The 20,548-nt window shown below is 39.5% G+C and overlaps 1 protein-coding gene across 2 annotated transcripts in view; it reads right to left on the reverse strand.

Moving 5' to 3' along the window:
* pear1 (platelet endothelial aggregation receptor 1) overlaps positions 1-20,548 on the reverse strand; it is a 46,925-nt gene that overhangs the window by 10,605 nt on the left and 15,772 nt on the right. For both annotated transcript variants that reach the window (XM_018699857.2, XM_018699856.2), the window contains exons 2-11: positions 14,279-14,389; positions 13,528-13,629; positions 13,330-13,430; positions 9,656-9,748; positions 4,985-5,231; positions 3,112-3,214; positions 2,565-2,701; positions 1,845-2,057; positions 412-586; positions 82-202 (exon numbers count right to left, since the gene is read on the reverse strand). In XM_018699857.2, coding sequence (XP_018555373.1) covers positions 82-202; positions 412-586; positions 1,845-2,057; positions 2,565-2,701; positions 3,112-3,214; positions 4,985-5,231; positions 9,656-9,748; positions 13,330-13,430; positions 13,528-13,629; positions 14,279-14,385 — 1,399 coding nt within the window. In that variant the 5' untranslated portion in view covers positions 14,386-14,389. The remainder of the gene's footprint in view (positions 1-81; positions 203-411; positions 587-1,844; positions 2,058-2,564; positions 2,702-3,111; positions 3,215-4,984; positions 5,232-9,655; positions 9,749-13,329; positions 13,431-13,527; positions 13,630-14,278; positions 14,390-20,548) is intronic.

Here is a 20,548-nt window from a genome sequence, read left to right on the forward strand (position 1 = left end):
TTCACCAGTTCTTCTGCAGTTACGCATTCACTGGTGATGTCAACAGGTCAAATATTCACACTTCCTCTCTCAGTGTTTTACCCTCTTTGCAGAAGCACACCCCGTCGATCGGTGAGCAGTCGATGGAGTTTTTACAGGAACACTCCAGGGAACAGTTTTTGCCATAGGTGCCACTTTTGCATGGACTCTCACAGTGAATCCCCTGCAAAAATAAATATATTAACTTCAATACAGCAGATAAAATGTGAGATCTTGTTACATCTACAGTAAAAATAACTTAAGTCATTAGATCTGTAAGGTAGTTCATACCAACAGAAAACAAAAAAATATATAAAAAAATATTGATTCTTTAACCTGATTTATTAGCTCATTCAGTGATTCCTATTAATTAAGGATTACTGCATCACTCACCATGAACCCTGGGGCACACTGACATTGGCCCGTGGCGCTATCACACACCCCTCCATTCACACACAGACACGGCTCCAGGCAACCGTGACCATAGAAACCATGAGCGCATGTCTCATTACAGTACAGTCCTGCCCACCCTGGCTGGCATGTGCACTCTCCTTTCATTGGATGGCAGCTGGACAATAGAAACAGAGGTAAGTGTGATGAAATCCCAACAAAAACACAGTGGGGCAGTGAGAAACTAATGACTCTGCCAAAGAGACACACACAAAAACAGTGTGTGCCAGTGTATGTGTACTCTGGGAGTTCTCTCATTATTATCAGGGTATGTGTATTGACTTCTACTACATTTTTGTTACAAGTTATTTTTAACAAGCAGAACCGTTCTGAAATCAGAAATAATATTGTTGTTTAGACAAATCTCTGGTGAATTTGAGGGCAATTTAACTGTGCTAGGTGGCCAACATGTACAAACACACACACACACACCTGTGTTTTCGATTATTCTGGCTGATTAGACCTCCCAGGTTGAAATTAGATCACCAAACTCAACATAACAAGAATGATACAGAGGTTGCCCAGCCTATAGGTGCAACAGGAGAGTGAGAGAGATGTCAATCAAGCAGGGTCTGTACACGCCCACACAGGCCTGAGAGGAGGTCTAATCAGGTAAAGTAAAAACACCTGTGTGGTGTAGCATGTATGCAGCTACTGAGCCTCAGTAAAGCAAAGCCTGGTCAAAACAGGTAAGAGCTTTGAGCAGAGCTAACATTAGCAACAGCATCATGAAGCCAGCTAGCTAGTCAATAGCAGCTAGCTAAATAAGACAGGTGGGTTCAAACTGCCTATTAGCTAGTCATGCTAGCTGGCCTGTTGGTCTTTCTTCGGTATCATAAGGGAGTAAAAATAATTTAAGAGGTCACTGCCAGTTTTGACCACAGTCCATTGTTTTCCAGTTAACAGCTAACATTAGCCTTGTGTGAAGGGGGTAAACCACCCAAAAACTCTCAGTAGTTAGCATTTTACTCCTTGTTTCATGGACACAGATGGCTGCAGCAAGCTAACCGACTAGCATGAAGTGTTGAGGACTTGGACAAGCCTTACAGAGGTTAGATTTCTGCTTTATTAGAAGTATTTTTAAACACCATGCATCACTGCTTCATGTTTACAAGAAGAGAAGTCTTCAAGTATGAGGAATTAACCAATGGGTAAACATCCCTACTTTCCATAAAAAGAACAGTTGTTAGCCTAAACTGTTGAGCTGATGACCTAAGCTCTAAATGGAGATACCAGTAGCTAGCTAACTTTCCCAAACTCATTTTGGTTTTATCTCAGCCAGAATTGGATTATTTCTGCCTCCACTGTAGCACTGCCTCAGAGAAATGTTTGTACAGCTTAAGCTCCTTCTCCTTCCCCTGACAGCACCAACTGACCTGAGTGTGTGTTTGTCCTGACAGAGACATGTGCGTTCACAGTGCATGCCGTATTTGCCGGCTGCACACATCCTGTCCCTGCAGTGTGGACCGCTGAAGCCCGGCTCGCACAGGCAGCCTCCGTCAATGTTGTAGCAGCGAGCACCATTTGCACAGTCGCACACGCCTTTACAGTCCTGACCGTAAGTGCCTGCAGCACATTCCTCATTACACCTGAGGGCAGAACACAGAAGGTTAAGGAGAAACCCATAAGAACTCAACAAATTGGAAATAATGCACACGTCTGTTGTTCATTCGCACATGAACCACAAACTAAATCTAAACTTCTGTTTTGTGTTGTGGCAAGCCAGGATGATGTTAGCCATTAGTCTGTATTGTTCTGTATCTGGTGATTGTTAAATAGTTAGAATTTGACAGAAAAATGACAGTAAGGCTTAAATTAACAACTGTACAATGACCAGAAATCATGTAATGTGACATCAGTATACTGCAAACACCAGTCTACAGTGATTTATATCAAAGGACATCAAATGGACGGCAATTCCAAATCATCTAACCAGGCTTTCTATGACTAAAGATTCAATTACACTTACTGCCTAGAGACAGTTGTGTGTTTTGGTTCTTCTGTTGCAGTAGAGGGAGAAGCTGTCACTGACTATAGCAGACACCAGAGATGGCATGAATTGGACTACATGCATTTTCACACATGCACATACACACCTGTTACCCGTGAAACCTTTAGCGCACTGGCACTGTCCAGTTTCAGGGTCACATTTGCCCCTGTTGTGACAGACACACTCCTCAGCACAGTTTGGTCCATACCGTCCCTCTGGACATCGCTCGGTACAGACTTCACCCTGCAGAAAGAAAAAAACAACCAAGAGACAGAAAGAGAGATACCAAATGAATGTGGGTGCATTACTGCAAAAAACAGAATGAGACACCACCAGCTTATGCAGTTACTCAGAAAATAATCTGTTAGTTTGCTCTCTGATGGGATCACAATCTCTTGCATGTCTTCCAAAAAACAGAGAAACCTCATGATGATTTTTTCACATTAGTGGAAAAACCATGAATCTGGATGTCTCTAGGGATGACAGGTTGCCTTCAAAATGTCTTAAGAAATAAGTCAGTGTTAAGAAAGAGACTGTTTGTCCAAAGTTTGGAGCCAGCTGGAACATAACACACAAGCTAATTCGAAATCTGGCAACCTCCTTGGATAACGTGAAGGTTAGCGACGGTGCAAGCCTAAACCTTGAAAACGTACCGTCCATCCAGGGGGGCAAGCGCAGATCCCTTTGCCCTTACAGATACCACCATTCTGGCAGGGGCACCGTGCCTGGCATTTCCTGGGACATGCCTTCTCACAGCTGGAGAGAGGGATGAAGATGTTTAGTAACAGCCTGATGGATCAGTTTAGTCAAAAACACACCATGTGTCCTGGGACATTCCTGAGGACTGAAGTACATGTTTTGTTCTACAGTTAAATTGCACAAAATCAGCACAAAGACAGCGATAGAAAGTAACTAAGTACATTTCCTCAATTTCTGTGCTTAGGTACAATTCTGACTTTCACTCCACTAAATGTATTTGATTACTTTAGTTATTAGTTACTTTGCTGATTCAGATGAATGATACAAAACATAATCAATAAATAAATTATGATGTCATTGATTATAGATAAGACTTTTTGGATCCATGCTGCTCAGGGGTATATTATCACAATAATATACTTTTCTGTAATGGCCTGTTTTTACATAATAAGTACTTTTAATTTTGGTATGTTTTTGTTGCAAATGCTTGACTGTTACTTACACTGTAGTATTTCTACTTTACCACGGCAAACAAATGATGAAATATTGATGTCACCACTTTCATAGCTTATAAATGTAGAAATCATCTAACTCTGCAGAAGTTATTTTTACCTTTTATGGATAACATTTAACTGTTCATACAACCCTATTATATCCTTTAAACTACTCTACCAGAAAAGTAACTGGAAAAGAGAGAGGAAGAAAGAAAAACTAACAGTAGCTCCCTCATTACTATAAGACCTGGCAGTACAACAGCTTTGTGGGAATCATCAGCACGGCTGGAACGTGTCTTTGACCAATCAGATTACTTGGCTTAAACTACATGTAGCACAATTCAGTGCTAGGATATTACATTTTCTAATATGCCCTGGAGGTGAAATAACATGGACAGACTTCAGTTATACACAATTCATCAAGGAGCTTTAGCCCATTATCAGTGTTGCCAAGCCCCCTTTTTTATTTAGCTCAAATTGGTGTGTTGTGCTTTCACATTGGCAGTATGAGAGTTTCCACTAATATCTTGTGGGGAAGAATTTTCATTGCTTACTCATCCTCAGGGGCATCTAAAAAATGGGGCGTAACCAATGACTCATGGATTATAGTGTAGCACATTAGTGTGTTTTTTCCATCTTAAAATTGAGTTGTGGAAAAATTATGTAGTTGACCATGAAAGATCTGTGTCAGACAGACCTTCTGAGAAAATTAAGATAATGAACTACAGTATAATGAAGTGATGTGTAATGAAGAGAGGTATCAAGTGTCTTCTAAATCAAATAATTAATTGGACTTGGCTCATACCAAAAGGGACATTATCTGCTATGCTAGCAAAATGGCCCAACTGATGGCAGTGTTTGGTTGTTGGTCTGCACTTAGGTCCAGACTGAAATATCTTAATGACTATTGGATGGATTGCTGTGACATTTGGTTCAAACATTCATGAGCCCCAGAGGATGAATCGTAACGATTTTGATGATCCCCTGACTTGTCCTCTAGCATCAACACAAGGTTGACATTTGTGGTTTTCAGTGAAAATATTGCAAACACTGTTGAATGAGATGCCAGCACAGTTATTAGTCTTTTTTTTCTTCTTCTTTTTTTTTATAAAATGTCCCTTAGATAAGTTGTTTATGTCTTTGTTAATCCACTCGCCTAAAACTGTCCCTTGAGGGAAAAATGAAGTACTTTGAACTTAATGGAAAATAATCTGTAAGTAGAGGAAAACAGCCAGTGTTTTTCAGTAGATGTGTTTCTCCATTTAAAAAAAAAATCAATATAGTGAATCTCCTCATATCCTTCTTTTATTTTTTTCCTTGTTTGTCCACTTACAATGTCCCAGTGAAACCATCCCGACACAAGCACTCTCCCGTTGCTTTATCGCAGGATCCTCCAGTCGCACATTTGCACCTTTGCAGACAGCGCTTCCCAAAGGTGCCAGCTGGGCAGGCCTCCTCGCAGTAGCGTCCTATGAACCCTGGGGGACACTGACACATTCCCTTCACAGGGTCGCAGAGCGCTCCATTCTCACACTTGCACTGCTGATTGCAGCCTGGGCCCCAGTGTTTGTCATCACAGGCTGAAAAGTAGAAGGACAACTGTTATTCATAAATTATGAGGAATATTGTTCCAGGCTATGCTGTTTTAGCCAAGATGTTGAAACACAACGCTTGATTCTTTATTTGTGGAAAAATGTCTTTAAAACATGAGAACATTAGATTTTAAATTTGCTTTGTACTTATTTTTTTAAATCTTAAGCTTGAATGTGAATCTGTTTTCTGGATTTTAAAACTTATTTATCCAGAAGAAAGTTTTTCCAGCACTGCCCCATGCCTGCACTTAAACAACTACACACATTTACACCAGGGAGGTTCTTACTTTCATTGCCCACATTTTCCAACGATTCAAACCAGTCAGCTTCCAGTAAAACGCCCGCTATACTCCAAACACTGAGTCAAATTAAATGAAAACACCAAGGCAAAATAACATTACACATTATTGTAACTTGCATTTAAAACTAGTATGATCATTGTGTGTCAGTTTTGTTTTTCCTCATTCAATTTTTGTCCCATACACCCTGGTGTACACTTACAGAAATAAGTGACATCATGAAAAACAAACTGTAAGAAATATGATTAAATTCAATGCGTTCAGCAGCAACAAGATGGACAACAGAACAGAAACAAGAGAGGAGGAGTGCTGGGGGGGTGACATACCGTCTCTTCCACACATTACTGTGGATCTCCCCCATGTTTTCACATCCAAATCTGGCCCTTTAGCTCAGGAGTGTTATATTACCAACCAATAATTTTGAATTGGCAGGGAGATTTGCATGGAGCTCAAAAGACGGACGAGTTTTAAATGGTTAATTTTACAGAAGCCAAGAAGATCGGCTCCGGGTGGGTTAGCGTGCAGTGGAGATTCACACAAGGTTTGGATTTCAATTCATGATGAAGAGATCTCACTCCACTGAGAGAACCCACATTGGTCATGGGTGCATTCCTCAAATTTCTCATCAATAACTTAGACTGTCTTGGACACCGGACATCATTGAGAAAATGTGATATCCAATGGCACTGACGTAACAGATGGATGGCCGTCAGTTATCCTCTCTCAAGCTAAAAATGATGCCAACAATTTCATGCTGACCTCAGTGAATCATCTTGTTTTCATGTGAGCTGCAGACATTCATGTGCTCAACTCTGCTCCAAGGCCTGAGCTACACGTCATGTGTCCATGTTCCCACCCCACCCCCCTTCACCTTTGCCTCTGCTGCACGTATGTCCTGCCACATCTTTGAAAGGTCCAAGGACTCCTTTGATAATAATTACACAGAGGGTAGAGTAGAGCCAAATTTGGTTTGGAGCAAAGCAAGCTGCCATGGACTCAAGTGTTTATTGCACTAAGTTGGAGCAGGACCCTTGCCTCTTTTGTTTAAATGAATCATAACTTCACTTGTTCTCTTTGTGGGCACTGGAGAGGGGCTCTGCCGGATTGTGTCATGTTGAGTAATGAGAAACTCAGCTGGAGCAGCAATTATGTTTACACAGACATTCTCCAGGACAGTGGGGGAGATTTACTGAAGGGTCTGCGGGGCTGTCAGTGTAAGAAGTGAGGGGTGATACATCCAGACAGTAGTTGCGTGAATGGGTGAAATTTACCATACTGGATGTGTGATTTTTGAGCAACCAGTTGGCAGAGTCCAAACCCTCCAGTGACCAATATCAAAACTCTTCCCATCTGTTTGTTTACCTGCTTGTAAACATACATCACCAAGTGCAAGTCTTGAGCTGGTTTTGCTGAGTTTGTTTACCCTCATCAAAAACACTTACTTTAGCCTAAGTGTGTCCAGCTTTGGATCTAATTATTTTAATTGAGATCAAAGATCAACCCAAAATGGCCTTAAGTTTGAGATTTGACAAAAACGGAGCATGCATGGTCAGTTTTCCTGTGTTTGCAGCTGTATATGATCATTCCACGACCTAGTGTAATTTTGATTTATCACAGTGATACAACAAATGGTGGCTCTGAGCTGCAAACCACAATATATCAGAAAATCTCCAACAAACACGTCAATAAAACAGAAATGTAACATTTAACACTGACAAACAAAAATTTGTCAGCCAAAATAATGCAATAAAAATACTCCATTACAAGTAAAAGTCCTGCATTCAAACATATAACTTTACCTGTTTCAACTTCATATTAATAACATATTTGGCCCTAACACTACTCTGTTGTTAATCATTTTTCTCCACTGGTGTACAGCTTGTAATTAATACTTTTGCATGAGACAGCTTAACTCCTGGTGATTGTCTTTTCTCCAGCTCACAAGATTTTCCTTCACAATGATGACCACAATGTATGATTTAATTGTCTCATTGTGAATGTTGGTGTACATTTAATAGTTTATTAGGTACACTGAGCTAGAACTAACACAGTCTGATGTAACAGTCCTGCTATAAATCCCACCCTCATGAGTCTTTGTGGAAGATATTTTAGAGTCAAACTGTACTGCATTATACAGAGTTTTCTTTTGTTATTTAGCTCACTCTCGCTGATATAAATGTACAGTATGTGTGTCATAAAGCTGACTCATCACCAAAAACTGAACATTATGGCCTTTATGAAGGTAGGGTTTATTGGAGGTCTGCTTCAATTGCAGCCAGGGGATAAACTAATAGTCTGCCAACTCAGCGTATAATTTGCTCTCAGTTCTCTTAAGTTAAATTAAGTTCTTTTCTGTGATGATGATCTGAACATGTATCCACACAAAGTATCATTAATATGGCTTCTACCTCGATCCAAATCAGTATGTGCAACACTGCGTGCATGTAAACCCCAGTGATTGACGCACACTTCAGAACTGGCATCTCCTCGCTGTCTTTTATAAGGAATGCACACTGATATGGTGGGAAAATTCTTCTGTTTCCCCTGTGAATTGTCCAAGCAGTGGTTTGGGTTTTGCTTGCGTCCAAAGTCCACATAATATCCTGGACATCTAACAAACAGCCCTCACTGCTTGTTTTTGAGTCTGCTCTGAAACAGGGCTTTGATAAAGAAAATACTACACTTGCATGATGACATTTTCTAGCTCCCAATCACCTGCATTCCTGCCACTCACTTACCTCTGTCACTGTAATTAACCACTATAATCCCATTTTACATTCTCTTCCATCTCCACCCGCCCCCTCTTCTGTTTTTGTCACCTTCTCTCACATATAGAGCAAAGAACATTGAGTGTGCCTCTCCCTCCTCTTGTCTGTCTTCCATATTTAACGTCATACACTCCTAAGAGCGTTCAGTACAAAAACCTCAGGCCCCTCTCCTCTTTCCCACACTTAGATAGCTCAACACACAGGCATCCAGGAAGCATCAGGTCCTATTCTGCCAAAAAAGTTCCATTATAGGACGATACAGAGGAGCCAAGGTTTGAGAGAGAAAAGAGCTGAGTGAACGAGCGAAAACAAGAGAAAGAAAATTTACGTAAGTGAGGGGTAGAGGGCAGAGAGGGAGTGTAAGGAGAGACGGAGAAAACTGAGCCATGCAAGACTGAGAGAGTGGGGTAACATTTTCCATTTCCCCTTCCCATCATCCCCCTGTCAAGACATCAACCGCTACCCGTTAGAGTTAATTCCTTCTCTCTGCAGAGGAATAGGGGGGAAAATGGAGGAGGTACTGTTGTGTACTATTGACCCAGCTGAGTGCCATGAAACCGGCTGAAGGTAGTGGAAAACTTCATTTTAGTGAGGGGGAATAGCAGCCCAGTGAAATGTGGTCCTGGTTTCGCACTCCACATTGTTTGGACGATCAAATTTAAGGAGATTTCAGACAAGACAAACAGGGTTAGACTCACTGTTCTGAACTGGTGCCTTGAATAACTATTATTTCTGCTGACAGTAGTTTTGTAAAAGAAGTCGTAACAGGAAGAGGGAGAAGGCTTAATGTCTGTCTTAACTCTTCTTTATGGACTGTGGCTACTTTCAGTATATCTTACAGTATTTAACTCATAAATTATTAGTCTCATACAATTTTCTAACATATTTGTTGGAGAAAGAAGTTTCAGCTTTATTAAACATGATTGTTTTATTCTTTTCACTTCAGAGCACTTCCCAACTTTATTAAGAAAAGCTGAAATTATGACTATTATTATTATTAATTTTGAACTGTAACTGTAAGTGAGAGGTGGAGGTGCAGTTCTGTGTCCTTCTGGACTAGTAAACTGGTTTCTGGACTGAGGCTGACATTAATGACTCATTGCCGTGCATGCGGTAATGCTCCCTTGCTGTTTCCATTGGAAAGGCCTCCAGTGTGTGATGGAGTGGTGTATGTGAAGATCAGCCACTTGACTAATGGCCACTTGTCATTTCCTGTTGTGTGTGTGAACTGTATTTGTGTGTGCACCTGAAGAGAGAAAGTGATGGAGGGAAAAAAAGCAAGAGAGAGAGAGGGAGAGAGTGAGGAAATGTCTGGGGAAAGCAAAGGGAAAAGGCTGATTCATACCGCTGGAACAATCATCTCCTCGCCAACCTCGCTCACACTGGCAACGGTCCGGAGCGACACACCGACCGTGGACACACTCCTTGGTGCAGCGAGCTGTTGATTTGAAAAACAATCAATAACAGTCTTAGCTTTGTGGGGAACATTCATCGTCTGAAAATAACAATTTTTTTTTAGTAGATTTGTATTCTTACAAATGTGACTTAGTAGGAATTCTTTTAGTTATATAATCTGACTTGCTCATGTACTAACAACCCTTTGACAGCAGCACTGGTGTTCAGGTGTTACAACAGACTCAGGTTGGTGGGAAATATGTCATGCTCAACAGGCCTGTTGAGCATGAAAAGATCAGTCTTGCAACATGTAATCCAATTTTTGTGTTTATACTTATGTGAATATTTAGTGTTTTATCAATTAAGCTCCACAATGTTTCCTTACACACTAGCAACTATTTAGGTATGGAATCATGGGAGTGCCATAAAAAAGAATAAATCTACAAAACCCCATGTGGAAATATAAAGACAAATAACAAACTATAAAAAAATAAACCAGGCATTTTTATTTTTATATTTTTTTTTTTTTTATTATTTTTTGCTAATAATTTACTGTCATCCCTTATTTTTTGCTTTTTCCCATAGCTTTTGCTTTTGTCTTTATATTTCCATATTCATTTATTCCTCTTAATATTTTAACATTTATTTTCTTATTATTTATGTATTCATTTTTACATTTTTTATTCTTTTTCATGGCATCTTCCATACAGAAGATACCTGCAAGGATGAACAGTGTGTAGCACTGGTTGAGAATCTCTGGTAGGATGTATAAAACCAGTGTCACAGATGTATTAGACCAGTAAGAATACTGATAACACTTCAGCCTTTGACTGAGGTCTTCTTTGTGCACAACCACAACTTCCTTTTCTGCAAGATAAATCATCCACTGAAAAATCGACTTGGCTTCAGTCACCACTTTTTCACTATTTCCCTGTCAAAATACTTGGCAGTCACTTTGTTCATATTTGCTTTTTCAGATATTTCCAGGGTACTAATTACGTGTGTACTGTTTGTGCTCTTTTAAAGCACATTGTATAAGGGGTGCTCCAGAAATGGTTATTTCTATTATTATTATTGTTATTGTTATTATTATTATCAAAGACTGTGTGCTTGTCAAATCTTTTTCAAAAGCGCACTTTTTATTCACTCAACAGTCTATTCAGCTGAATTGCATTCTTTCCCTCTAAATTTATTCCTCCCATCATAAACAGGTATGGGCTGCCAGCCCCACAGCTGGGCTCAACTGAAAGCACCAGAGCTGGATGCCATTCATACAGTCAAGGAGCTTCCTCTCAGAGAGTCTTTGACTTGTGTGCATGCTAGCATCATAAATGGCTCTGCTATTAATTTACTTAATTCAAACATGCATTTATGACTGAAGACTAATAATGCTGCCAGAGAGCTTCTCATTTTTTGTTACACTAGACAAGTGTTTTCTTACCATGTGCCACTTAGAACTATAGGCTGTATATACATGTTTTTTTTTTCTTTCCATTTGAACACAATAAACAATAATTTCACTCATTATTTCTCTCTCTAGTTGAAAGTGTGTGGACACTGGAGGCTGAAGATTTGTGGGGATCTAAGAAAAGGCAAACGTCTTCAAATGAAGGAGGTGAGTTTAATTATATCTAATTATATGTAAAAATGGTACATTGTAAAGAAAGTGGGTTTAGGAGGAGTCATAGACACTTTGAAGAGATATTTCAATTATGAAACTTATAACAGTGATCAGTATAGGCTCCATCCCGCCTTTTCTGATGCCAGTCAGTAAAATGAAAAGCTTTTGTGTTTGGCTACAAAAGAAAACCTACACACACACACACACACAAACACAAACAAGGGATTCAGGATTTCTTGAGACTGCCGTGAAAGGTGGCTCAACAACAAACCAAAAATGCATATTATCTTTGCTGGGTGAAAAACATTTATCTCTAGAATGTCAGCTTTCAAAGCACTACACACAAAACCCTTGTAATTACCATCATCATTTCTAAGATCGAGCGGTGATGTATGAGAAGGTTTGTAAAGCTAAGGTAGAATTTTCTCTACCCATGCGGTTTCACTTTATTTACAGTATGTGTCGCTGCCGTTGACTGTCAGCAATAACAGTGTGTCAGCAAACTGTTGACAGCTGCATCGTTTTGGCATTTTAAAATTACAACATCATTCAAGTATCAATTATCTGTTACTATTTTAACTATTGCACCTAAGTTTGTTGTAAATCTGCTGCTCTGAATGGTATTTGAAGCACCTAAAAGTACTTCAAGTTGAGGTTAGATTTATGTTTAGATTAAAAAATGGTTTATTAAGGAGATATCATGGTAAAAATAACCTGTCATCTTACTCCATAAATAAACCCTGACCTGCCTAACATCTAAAAGACCCTCCTATTTTAGACAGCTTGATATTTACATTATGAGTGTAGACCCCAGTTATCTGATAGCATTCAGGATGCCCACTAATAATATTTTTCATATGATGGAGTTTCTGTTGTTTTATTCTGAGCTGTACAGGCAGCAGCGTCACACCTGAGTCCACTAATAACAGATGCTTTGCTGATGGAGAAAAAGTTGCTGAAATGATGTGAAATCCTTGAACTGAAATGAAAATATAAGAATTACCAAGATGGGAGCATCAGGGTTTTCAAGACAGCAATACACTGTTTAAAGTTTAAAATTCCAGCTAGCACTGCCAGAACATACTGTGCATTTTCAGCATGCAAAGCCCCAGTGGGAATCGAACCCATAATTTTGGTAATTCCAGTGTCATATGCTACTCATTGACTATGCACAGTGGGTGGAATTTTTAAAAAAAGAAAAACGGCTTGCTGTGAGTAATGAGAATGAGTTACTCTGTGTGCACAAAATGTGACATTGTTTCACTTGCAAACCACAAACTTAGCAACCATTTCAGCTTCACACTTGATTGCTGCTGATCGTATTCCTCCGTCATCTCGTTCCAGCATCACGTTACTTTGTTTAAATAGTGTGTCTGTGTACAGTGGTTTTGCAAATGTGCACCTGTGGCTGTACTGGACCAGATAATTTGGTTCCAACATCAGCATTCTAGCTGTATTTAGTGCATTATTTTATGTAAACACACAGATTGAGTTGTGTTTACCTGACCTCTGACGTTCTTTATATGACAGACAGGCATGAAAGCAGGTGAGTATCTGTGAATCAATAGAATTTTAATTTGTTTGCTAGTTTATTTACCAAAGAGCATAAACAATGTTACCCTGTAGTGCAACAGATGTAAAGTTAATTTGCAGCCATAGTTTGGGCTTTTAAATGTAGATTAAAACCAATAAAAGCAGATAAAAGACAATCAGGATAAAAACAACAGGACAGATATGCACATGTAGTAATGTGTATACAGTGTATAAGCATAAATATGACAAGTGGATTCAATCAAATGTTATTCAGTGCCATTTAAGTCAAACTTTAAGTTTGGTTTGGTGTTAATTATGGTGACTCAAAACTCTGACGATTCCCTGCTAGCCAGGGACTGAAGGTTCACCTCTGCTGTTTCATTCTCCGCTTACTTATTGCTATTGTTTCACTAACAAAAAAGTACAAAAGTACTGTTTAAGATTGGTTTAAAGTTTCCACTGTTACTTACGGACACACTTATCTCCACTCTCATAATAGCCTGGGCAGCACTGATATCTCTTGCGATAGTGTGTCTTTACTGCTTGCCTGTAGGCCGTCTTGTAGGTGATCCTGAAAGAATAACACAGTCAAACAGGATGCTCTGACCCTCCACTGACAGGAAGTTAGCCCAACAGGAAAATGGTGCAACTCGTCATGCTGGTGCTACCTGTGGCGTATGCATCTGTAGTTGGTCCGAGGGTCTGAACAGGGCTCCTCGGTCACTTGGTCATAAGGATGAAAGTAGGACTCTTTGACTGAGGTGGTGTAGCTGAAAAGGAAAACAGTATAATACTGTTATAATGATTCACAGTCACAAGAGGTAGAAAAGTTATCCTGCTCCATTGCAACTTTTCATGTAGTGAAAAAGTCAGTTGGTTTGTTGACCACTCTGGTCCAGACGGGCCATGACATTTTGTAGATGCTCATGGTCTCCAGAAGATGAGTCCTACTCTGGTGATTTCCTGACTTTGTCTCTAGCATCTCCAGCAGGTCAATGGTGAATCAAGTGAAATATGCTGACATCTACTAGATGGGCTGACACAAAAAATTTGTACATGACTCTTAATAGGCCCTTGTCCAGGTAACTAATTGTTTCTATCCTGAGAACCAATTTGGCTGGTAAAACAGGAGAAGTGGATATTGAATTTTGTAATGAAGCATCTTTGTTAAAGAGAAGGTTTCCTGTTTCTATTGAGTAAGAACATACCACACAGTGCTGCTGTGACTTTTTTCCATAAAAGTTCACTGTCATTTATGTGATAGATGAGTCCACTGACCGACCGCTGACCCTCTTGAGTCCTGCTAAAACTACACTGTGAACTTTCAACAATATGCATGCATGAACCATATTAAAAAATGTTTACTTTAATACTACAACGGCAACATGTATTTATTTGTCATTGATAAACTAGCCTCACCTCTCCCACAGGCTGCACACATTTGGGTCTTTTGGGTTCAGGGAGCAGCTCAGACCAATCAGGAAGCTAAGAATCAACAGGATGGTGGAGCTACACATGGTCGGCATGGTCCTGAGGGGACAAAAAGGACAGCGATTTACAGAGGTATGCAAAAACCCAAACATTTCATAGAGATGGCACAGGCCAAAAATATATTGCTATTGTTAGAAAACAAAATACAGAAGATGGACACAATGCAAACAACATTTGGACAATTCAGTGCAATCAGGTTCTGAAAGAAATATGTAAGCTCATAACGTTTTATTTGTCAGAGGGGTGATGTTTCAATTCTATGATAATTTGTGAGGTTTTTTAGTCAGATTGCATTATTTTATTATTTGATTGTTGACTGTTTCCAACTCCTGCAACTGCTCACTTATATGCCTCAGTGTACTATTCTGAAAAACTAAAATCCAAAAGCAATATATGTCGTTTTTTTTTTTGTTTTTTTTCTTTACTGAATGACAAATCTGAGCGGCCTTGAAACGCACCAATAACTTTGATGTACTCTGTAAAGGAGTGGAAAATGTTGCACACACAAATGGAAAATGTGAAAAAAAAAGTTCAATTCCCACTCTCAACGTGAGATTTGCATTCACTGTTTTTGTTTTCCATTTACCATAATTAACGTTTCACAGTGTGGTGGATAGAAAGATTCATTGAAAGCTGGTTCTCTGTACCTATAAACTGCACTTAAGATTTAGCCTCAGACTGTAAAAGAGTTCATTAAACGCTCAGCAGAGGTGAGGCAAAGAGCCAGACATGAAGCGTAACGCTGTCTGCTCCCTGCTGAGCTCCACACTGTCTCAACAGAGTATATAAAACACTGGCATCAGGAGCAAACCCGACAGGACAGATGGAGTAGAGCAAGACCATAAGAAAAAAAGAAAATGAAGGAGGGGGGTCAGAGTCAAGAAATGTGACTCCCAACTTCATCCTGAACCCTATCAATCAGTGCTGCAGTGAAGCCTCCACGCTCCTCTGCTGTCCCCATCCACACTCCAGCAGCATCTGGATCCGATCAGTGCATCGGCCCAAGAGAGCATCCCGGCACGGGGACCCTGTTAGGCTCTCAGGGAGCAAAAGGGAGGCAATTTTTTTCTCCCTCTTTCCCTTATCCCATGGAAATGAACAGAAGTTCAGCAGGCCAGTCGTGTGAGCCTTCTGGTAAAAGGGTAAAAGCATCGTGGGAATGAAATGGCATTTTTTTATAAATACAGGGACATCATGTTGACATAGGATCAGTCAAGTCTGTTCCCCACTGTTTTCTCAACAAGTCCCTTCTGACAGAATTACTGTGCTACAACTTCACATGTCACCTACATGCAGCCTTGGGGAGATTTCTGATATGCTGGGACAGTGACATTGCAGCCATGGATCAAGATTAGCAGATCTCAGAAGATCTGAGATAAGTCCTTCTTGGATCTTTACTCAACCGATTGTGTATTTTTAGAACTGTCACTTGGCTGACAGTACATGGGAAGGTTATTTAAAGTTAAGTCTGGACAATTAAGTCTTACCATACGATGACCAGCAGACCAGTAAGGCAGTAATTGGTGCTTTAAGCTAAATGCTAACACCTGCATGCTAAAATGTTAGCTACAATACTAGTAACATACTGATTTTTAACAGGTAATGTCCACAATGTTCACAATTTCAGAGTATATAGGACAAAATAAAGTTTTGATTGGATGACAGCACTAAAGGAAAAGTCAGTACAATTCATCCTGAAGAGACTATGAATACAAAACACAATGCCAGGTAATAGTTATAAAGACGTTTCTGATATTGAACTAGCTTGGCTAAAAATACAGATTATAGCAACTTTAAGGTTGTACTATTATAACTCCAATATAAATAAGGGCGAGTTTGTCAAGGGTAAGTTAGATAAACTACAAAAAATCTAATGACTGGTAAATTTGACCCTGGTTGTTGGCAGTAGTTTCAGCTGCATCACTTATACTGTCAAACTACATCCCGTCTCTAACCCTGTCTGTTTGTGGTGGAGAAACTCATTTCTTTTTTCTTTCTTTCTTTCTGTCTTTCTTTCATTGCACGTAGTTACATTTTAGGAAAATCTTCTTAAATCTCTTGAGTCAAGAAAAAGATTTGCATTTAGCTTTTCTAAAAGAAAAAAAAATGCACTGACTCCTTAACCCAGTTGTGAGTTGTATCACCTCTTTCACTAGCTGTAGTCACATGAAAAGGTTAGTTAGAGTTACGTTTAGGCAACAAGCAACTGTATAATTTGGAAATTCGACCTCGGTTTCTGGCAGTAGAATCCTCTGGATCATTTCACTGTTAAACTACTTTCTAACCCCGTCTCCTTCATGTCATCTATTTGCGGTGGAGAAACATATTTCACCCACTTTTCATGCACATATTTGCATTTTAAGTCAAAGTGCTTGGGAAATTTGGGGAAATTTCCTGAGATGAGAAAAGGATTTGCCTGTGGCTTGGTGAATAATGCATCTCTCTAGCACTGCCAAGGTCAGTGGTGAAATTCCCATCAGCACAACTTCCTGTGTGTTTACAAAGAGTGTTTTTTTTTAAAAAAAAAATACACTTTAGAATAAGGATTATTTGACGTGTTTGGAGAAGCTGTCAACCATAAACACCTCTACAATCATTCAGAGGCTCATTTAACAGATTTATGCCAACATTAGCTCTGACCAGTGGCTGGTTATCACTGCTGGAGATTTGGCATGGTGAGGGCTGCAGCATAAATCAGTGTGAGTGCACAGATCTTCTGCTTCAGATAGAGTGCCTCTTACTGCTCTCCTACCCCAGCTTCAGGAGTTAATTCACTTGCTGGCACAAACGCTAACGCCTAAAAACTCTGTGCCACAAAAACAGAGTTTTATGAGAACAGGCATATGGCTTTTATTAAGAGGAGTCATCAACTTCACCAGCCACTTCATTGGACTGGCGGTAAATATTTTTCATTACCTTCTTTTCATTTTAATTGTGTTTCATTAGAGAAGGGCTTCAAACCACATGGGAATTCTTAAATGCTGAGAAAGAGGGCTTAATGAGTGCAGACAGAGTTGTTTTGAAGTCGAGCTCAGCTGCTGTTTGCATTGCATGTTTGGGTCACCTATGATGGGAGGAGCCAGGTAGAGCTGCAGGAGCTCCAGGTGGTAGTATCATCATCTGTGAACTGGGTTCACCGAGAAGGCTACCCTGGTTTTTACTGGATTAAAGAAAGACCATCTAAAAAATTTGTTTTATATGAAACTCCACCTCAACTGTTGATTTTCCTCCTTTTCATATCTATTCATTCATATTCTTCTACTCCATTACATTCAGCTGTAAGCTATCATCATTTCCTCTGAGCTTTTTCCAGACTACAGCTCTGAAACTTTTCACAAGTTTCACAAGTAGCATGATGTATCTCAACAGCTTTTCCATTCAGCTTTAATGTGTTCAGCTAACAGCTAACTGGCAGTAATGTATGCACACCTCCACAGTTCACATCCACTGGTCAAAGAGGTAAAGTCTGGACCAGGATCAGTAAAAAACCACAATAGTAGAGGTTGTTTCAGCATATTTTTGGTCTTGTTTGTAATGAAAAAAGCAGACAATCTCATCCAGCATAGTGAACCTTTCATGTGGCTCTATAAACCAATAGAAAATAGGCAAAATGCCACACACACACAGGCGTACGTGCCAGTGCATGAACTCATACACACACACACACATAATGTCGACATGCATGCACGTACACACTCCCAACACCCACTACACTGTTTCTAACTCTTTCATGGACTGATCTAGTGTTTTCATGTTCTGGAGACATTACACACGCACACACACACACATCAAATGAGTCCCATACGCTGAAACAAGTTCAGAGAGAAACTATTTTTAGTATCTGAGGACATTTTGCTAATTCACCCAGCTTCTCTTGACTCATACTGTCAAGGCAGAAAGCAGCGGCCCACGCATACATACACCGCACCGACTGAGGAATGCTGTGAGCTGTTTAAGGGCCCCGCAATGCTCTTTCCAGAACCGCACAGGGGCTTCAGTGAAAACAAAGCCCAAATGAAAACAGATGCACCGGTTTTATATTAATCTCGCTAGACATTCGTACCCATGTTATTACCATATTCCGTTTCAATCACGGGCCCTTAAGGACGCATAAGTGCTGACAACTAAAAAATTATTTTGATTCGATTTCATGCAAGAGAGCCATTATCTTGACAGATGAGTATTCCCACTGGCCTGCATGTTTGTATTAGTTAAACAGTCAGGACAGTGACTACACCCATGTGCTGAGACCTCATTCTCAAATATGATTATCAAAAGCATGAAGTAACAACAACCTGTTAAAGGAATAGTTTGACATTTTGGGAAATAGGCTTATTTGCTTTCTTCCCGGGAGTTAGATGAGAAGATAACGCTGTGATTTCTGCCCAGTGAGTACGTGGCTGGAGCCAGGAAACAGCCTGGTTCTATCCAAAGGTAACAAAAAAGACCTACAAGCACAGAACTGATGATTAATGAATTATGTCTCATTTGTTTTTAAAAACAAAGTGTAAAACAACAAGGGGGTTATGTGCGGAACTATTTCTTGGCCGGGTGCACTGACTTCCTGTAGTCTTGTCATCACACTGAGGTTGCATGTTGCCTCATGCTACGCTAAATGAACCCACTGCTGGCTCCAGTTTCATATTAAGATATTACACGTGTGAGAATAGTATCAATCTTTTCATCACGCTCTTGGCAAGAAGGCAAGCAACCGTCACTTTCAGTATTTCAACATCAATTTAGGATAGCTATAAATTTAGGAACACATGAAATTACAAACTGAAACCACTTGCAACAGCTACTTCTGGCATGAGCCATGATTAAGGATTTCAGTAATTTTAAAATGGTTGCATTTGTACAGAGCTTTCATCCAAAGCACTTTACAATTTCCCTCTCATTCACACACGCATACTCAACGATGGCAGCAGGCTACCATGCAAGGTGCTGGCCTGACCACTGAGAGCAATTTGGGGTTCAGTGTCTTGCCCAAGGACACTTCAACATGTGGGGAGATCGAACTGCTAACTCTTTGATCAGCCCCAATTAAAATACCAAAAAAGATGCAAATTATTAAATATCTTAATTTGACTTTATTTTTTTGATTTTATCCTCTTGAGTTGGATTAAAATTAGTAACAGGTTACATAGAAAAAATAGGCCATTTTTTCATTCTGGTGACATTTTAAGTGAAGCACATGGCACTGATCAAACTGTTTTCTTCCCTGTTGCCTTTCCATCCAACCTCAGATTTCTGTCTCCCTGTTTTTTTCTATGCAGTTGCACTACTAATTGAGGTAGAAAATATTAGTCACCCACTGGAAGGGAAAGTCTTGGGGGAAAGAAAAATAAAATAGACTGAACAACATATTGGCTGGGGTGTTAAGAAAGACAGCGAAAGAGAGACACAGTGCTGCCAAGTACAAGTTCATTTTCATGTCGAGGTGCTCTGATGTCAGTCAGACAGAAAAATAACAGAATACATCTCCATCTTCCAGACTCTTTTTCTAGTTTTTAAAAGCTATTTCGGAGCTTCTCTTGGCATTGCAAACTCAAACATGTTCTACTAGAACCTGCTTTAGAGTTATGATCCTGCAGGTGCAATGCATTCTTGTGTGGCATAGCAGTGTGAATCTGCAGGTAATTTATGCCTTGTTTCATGCTATCCCAGTAATAAGTAACTCTAATATTAGCAACAGATTCCTACTACAGTTTGATGTCTGATGTAAAAAAGTTCACAATAAGGTCACTCATAAAACAGGCTAACTTGACAATGATGGATGCAAGCTTAGAGAGGAAATATTGTTTTCTATTCAGGTTTTAATAGAAAACAAAACTGTAACTGAATACTGCTGAATAATGTAAAATAAGATGCATTCAATTATAAATGTTTTGAAAAACATTACAAGATTTCTTATGGGAATATTTTTGAAAGAAAATCATGAAACTTGGAAGGCTCTTTAAATGAAGACAGGTGGCTTTTATAAAATGAATAAAAATATGAGATTAATTTCTTGGACTTTGTCACTGCAATGCAAATAAAAGTAAAAAATTACAAAATAAAAGAGAGTAAACTGACTATGTCTGGCATCTATATCAAACTTCTATTTTTGAGTTTTCATAATCCCTTGAATTACTTATGAGTTAATTAGTCACTGTAATGGAAGAAAGTTTCAAAATAAGAGTTGCTGCCCAACCCATC

This window comes from Lates calcarifer, linkage group LG15 (assembly GCF_001640805.2).
Source record: "Lates calcarifer isolate ASB-BC8 linkage group LG15, TLL_Latcal_v3, whole genome shotgun sequence".
Classification (NCBI taxonomy): Eukaryota; Metazoa; Chordata; class Actinopteri; family Centropomidae; genus Lates; species Lates calcarifer.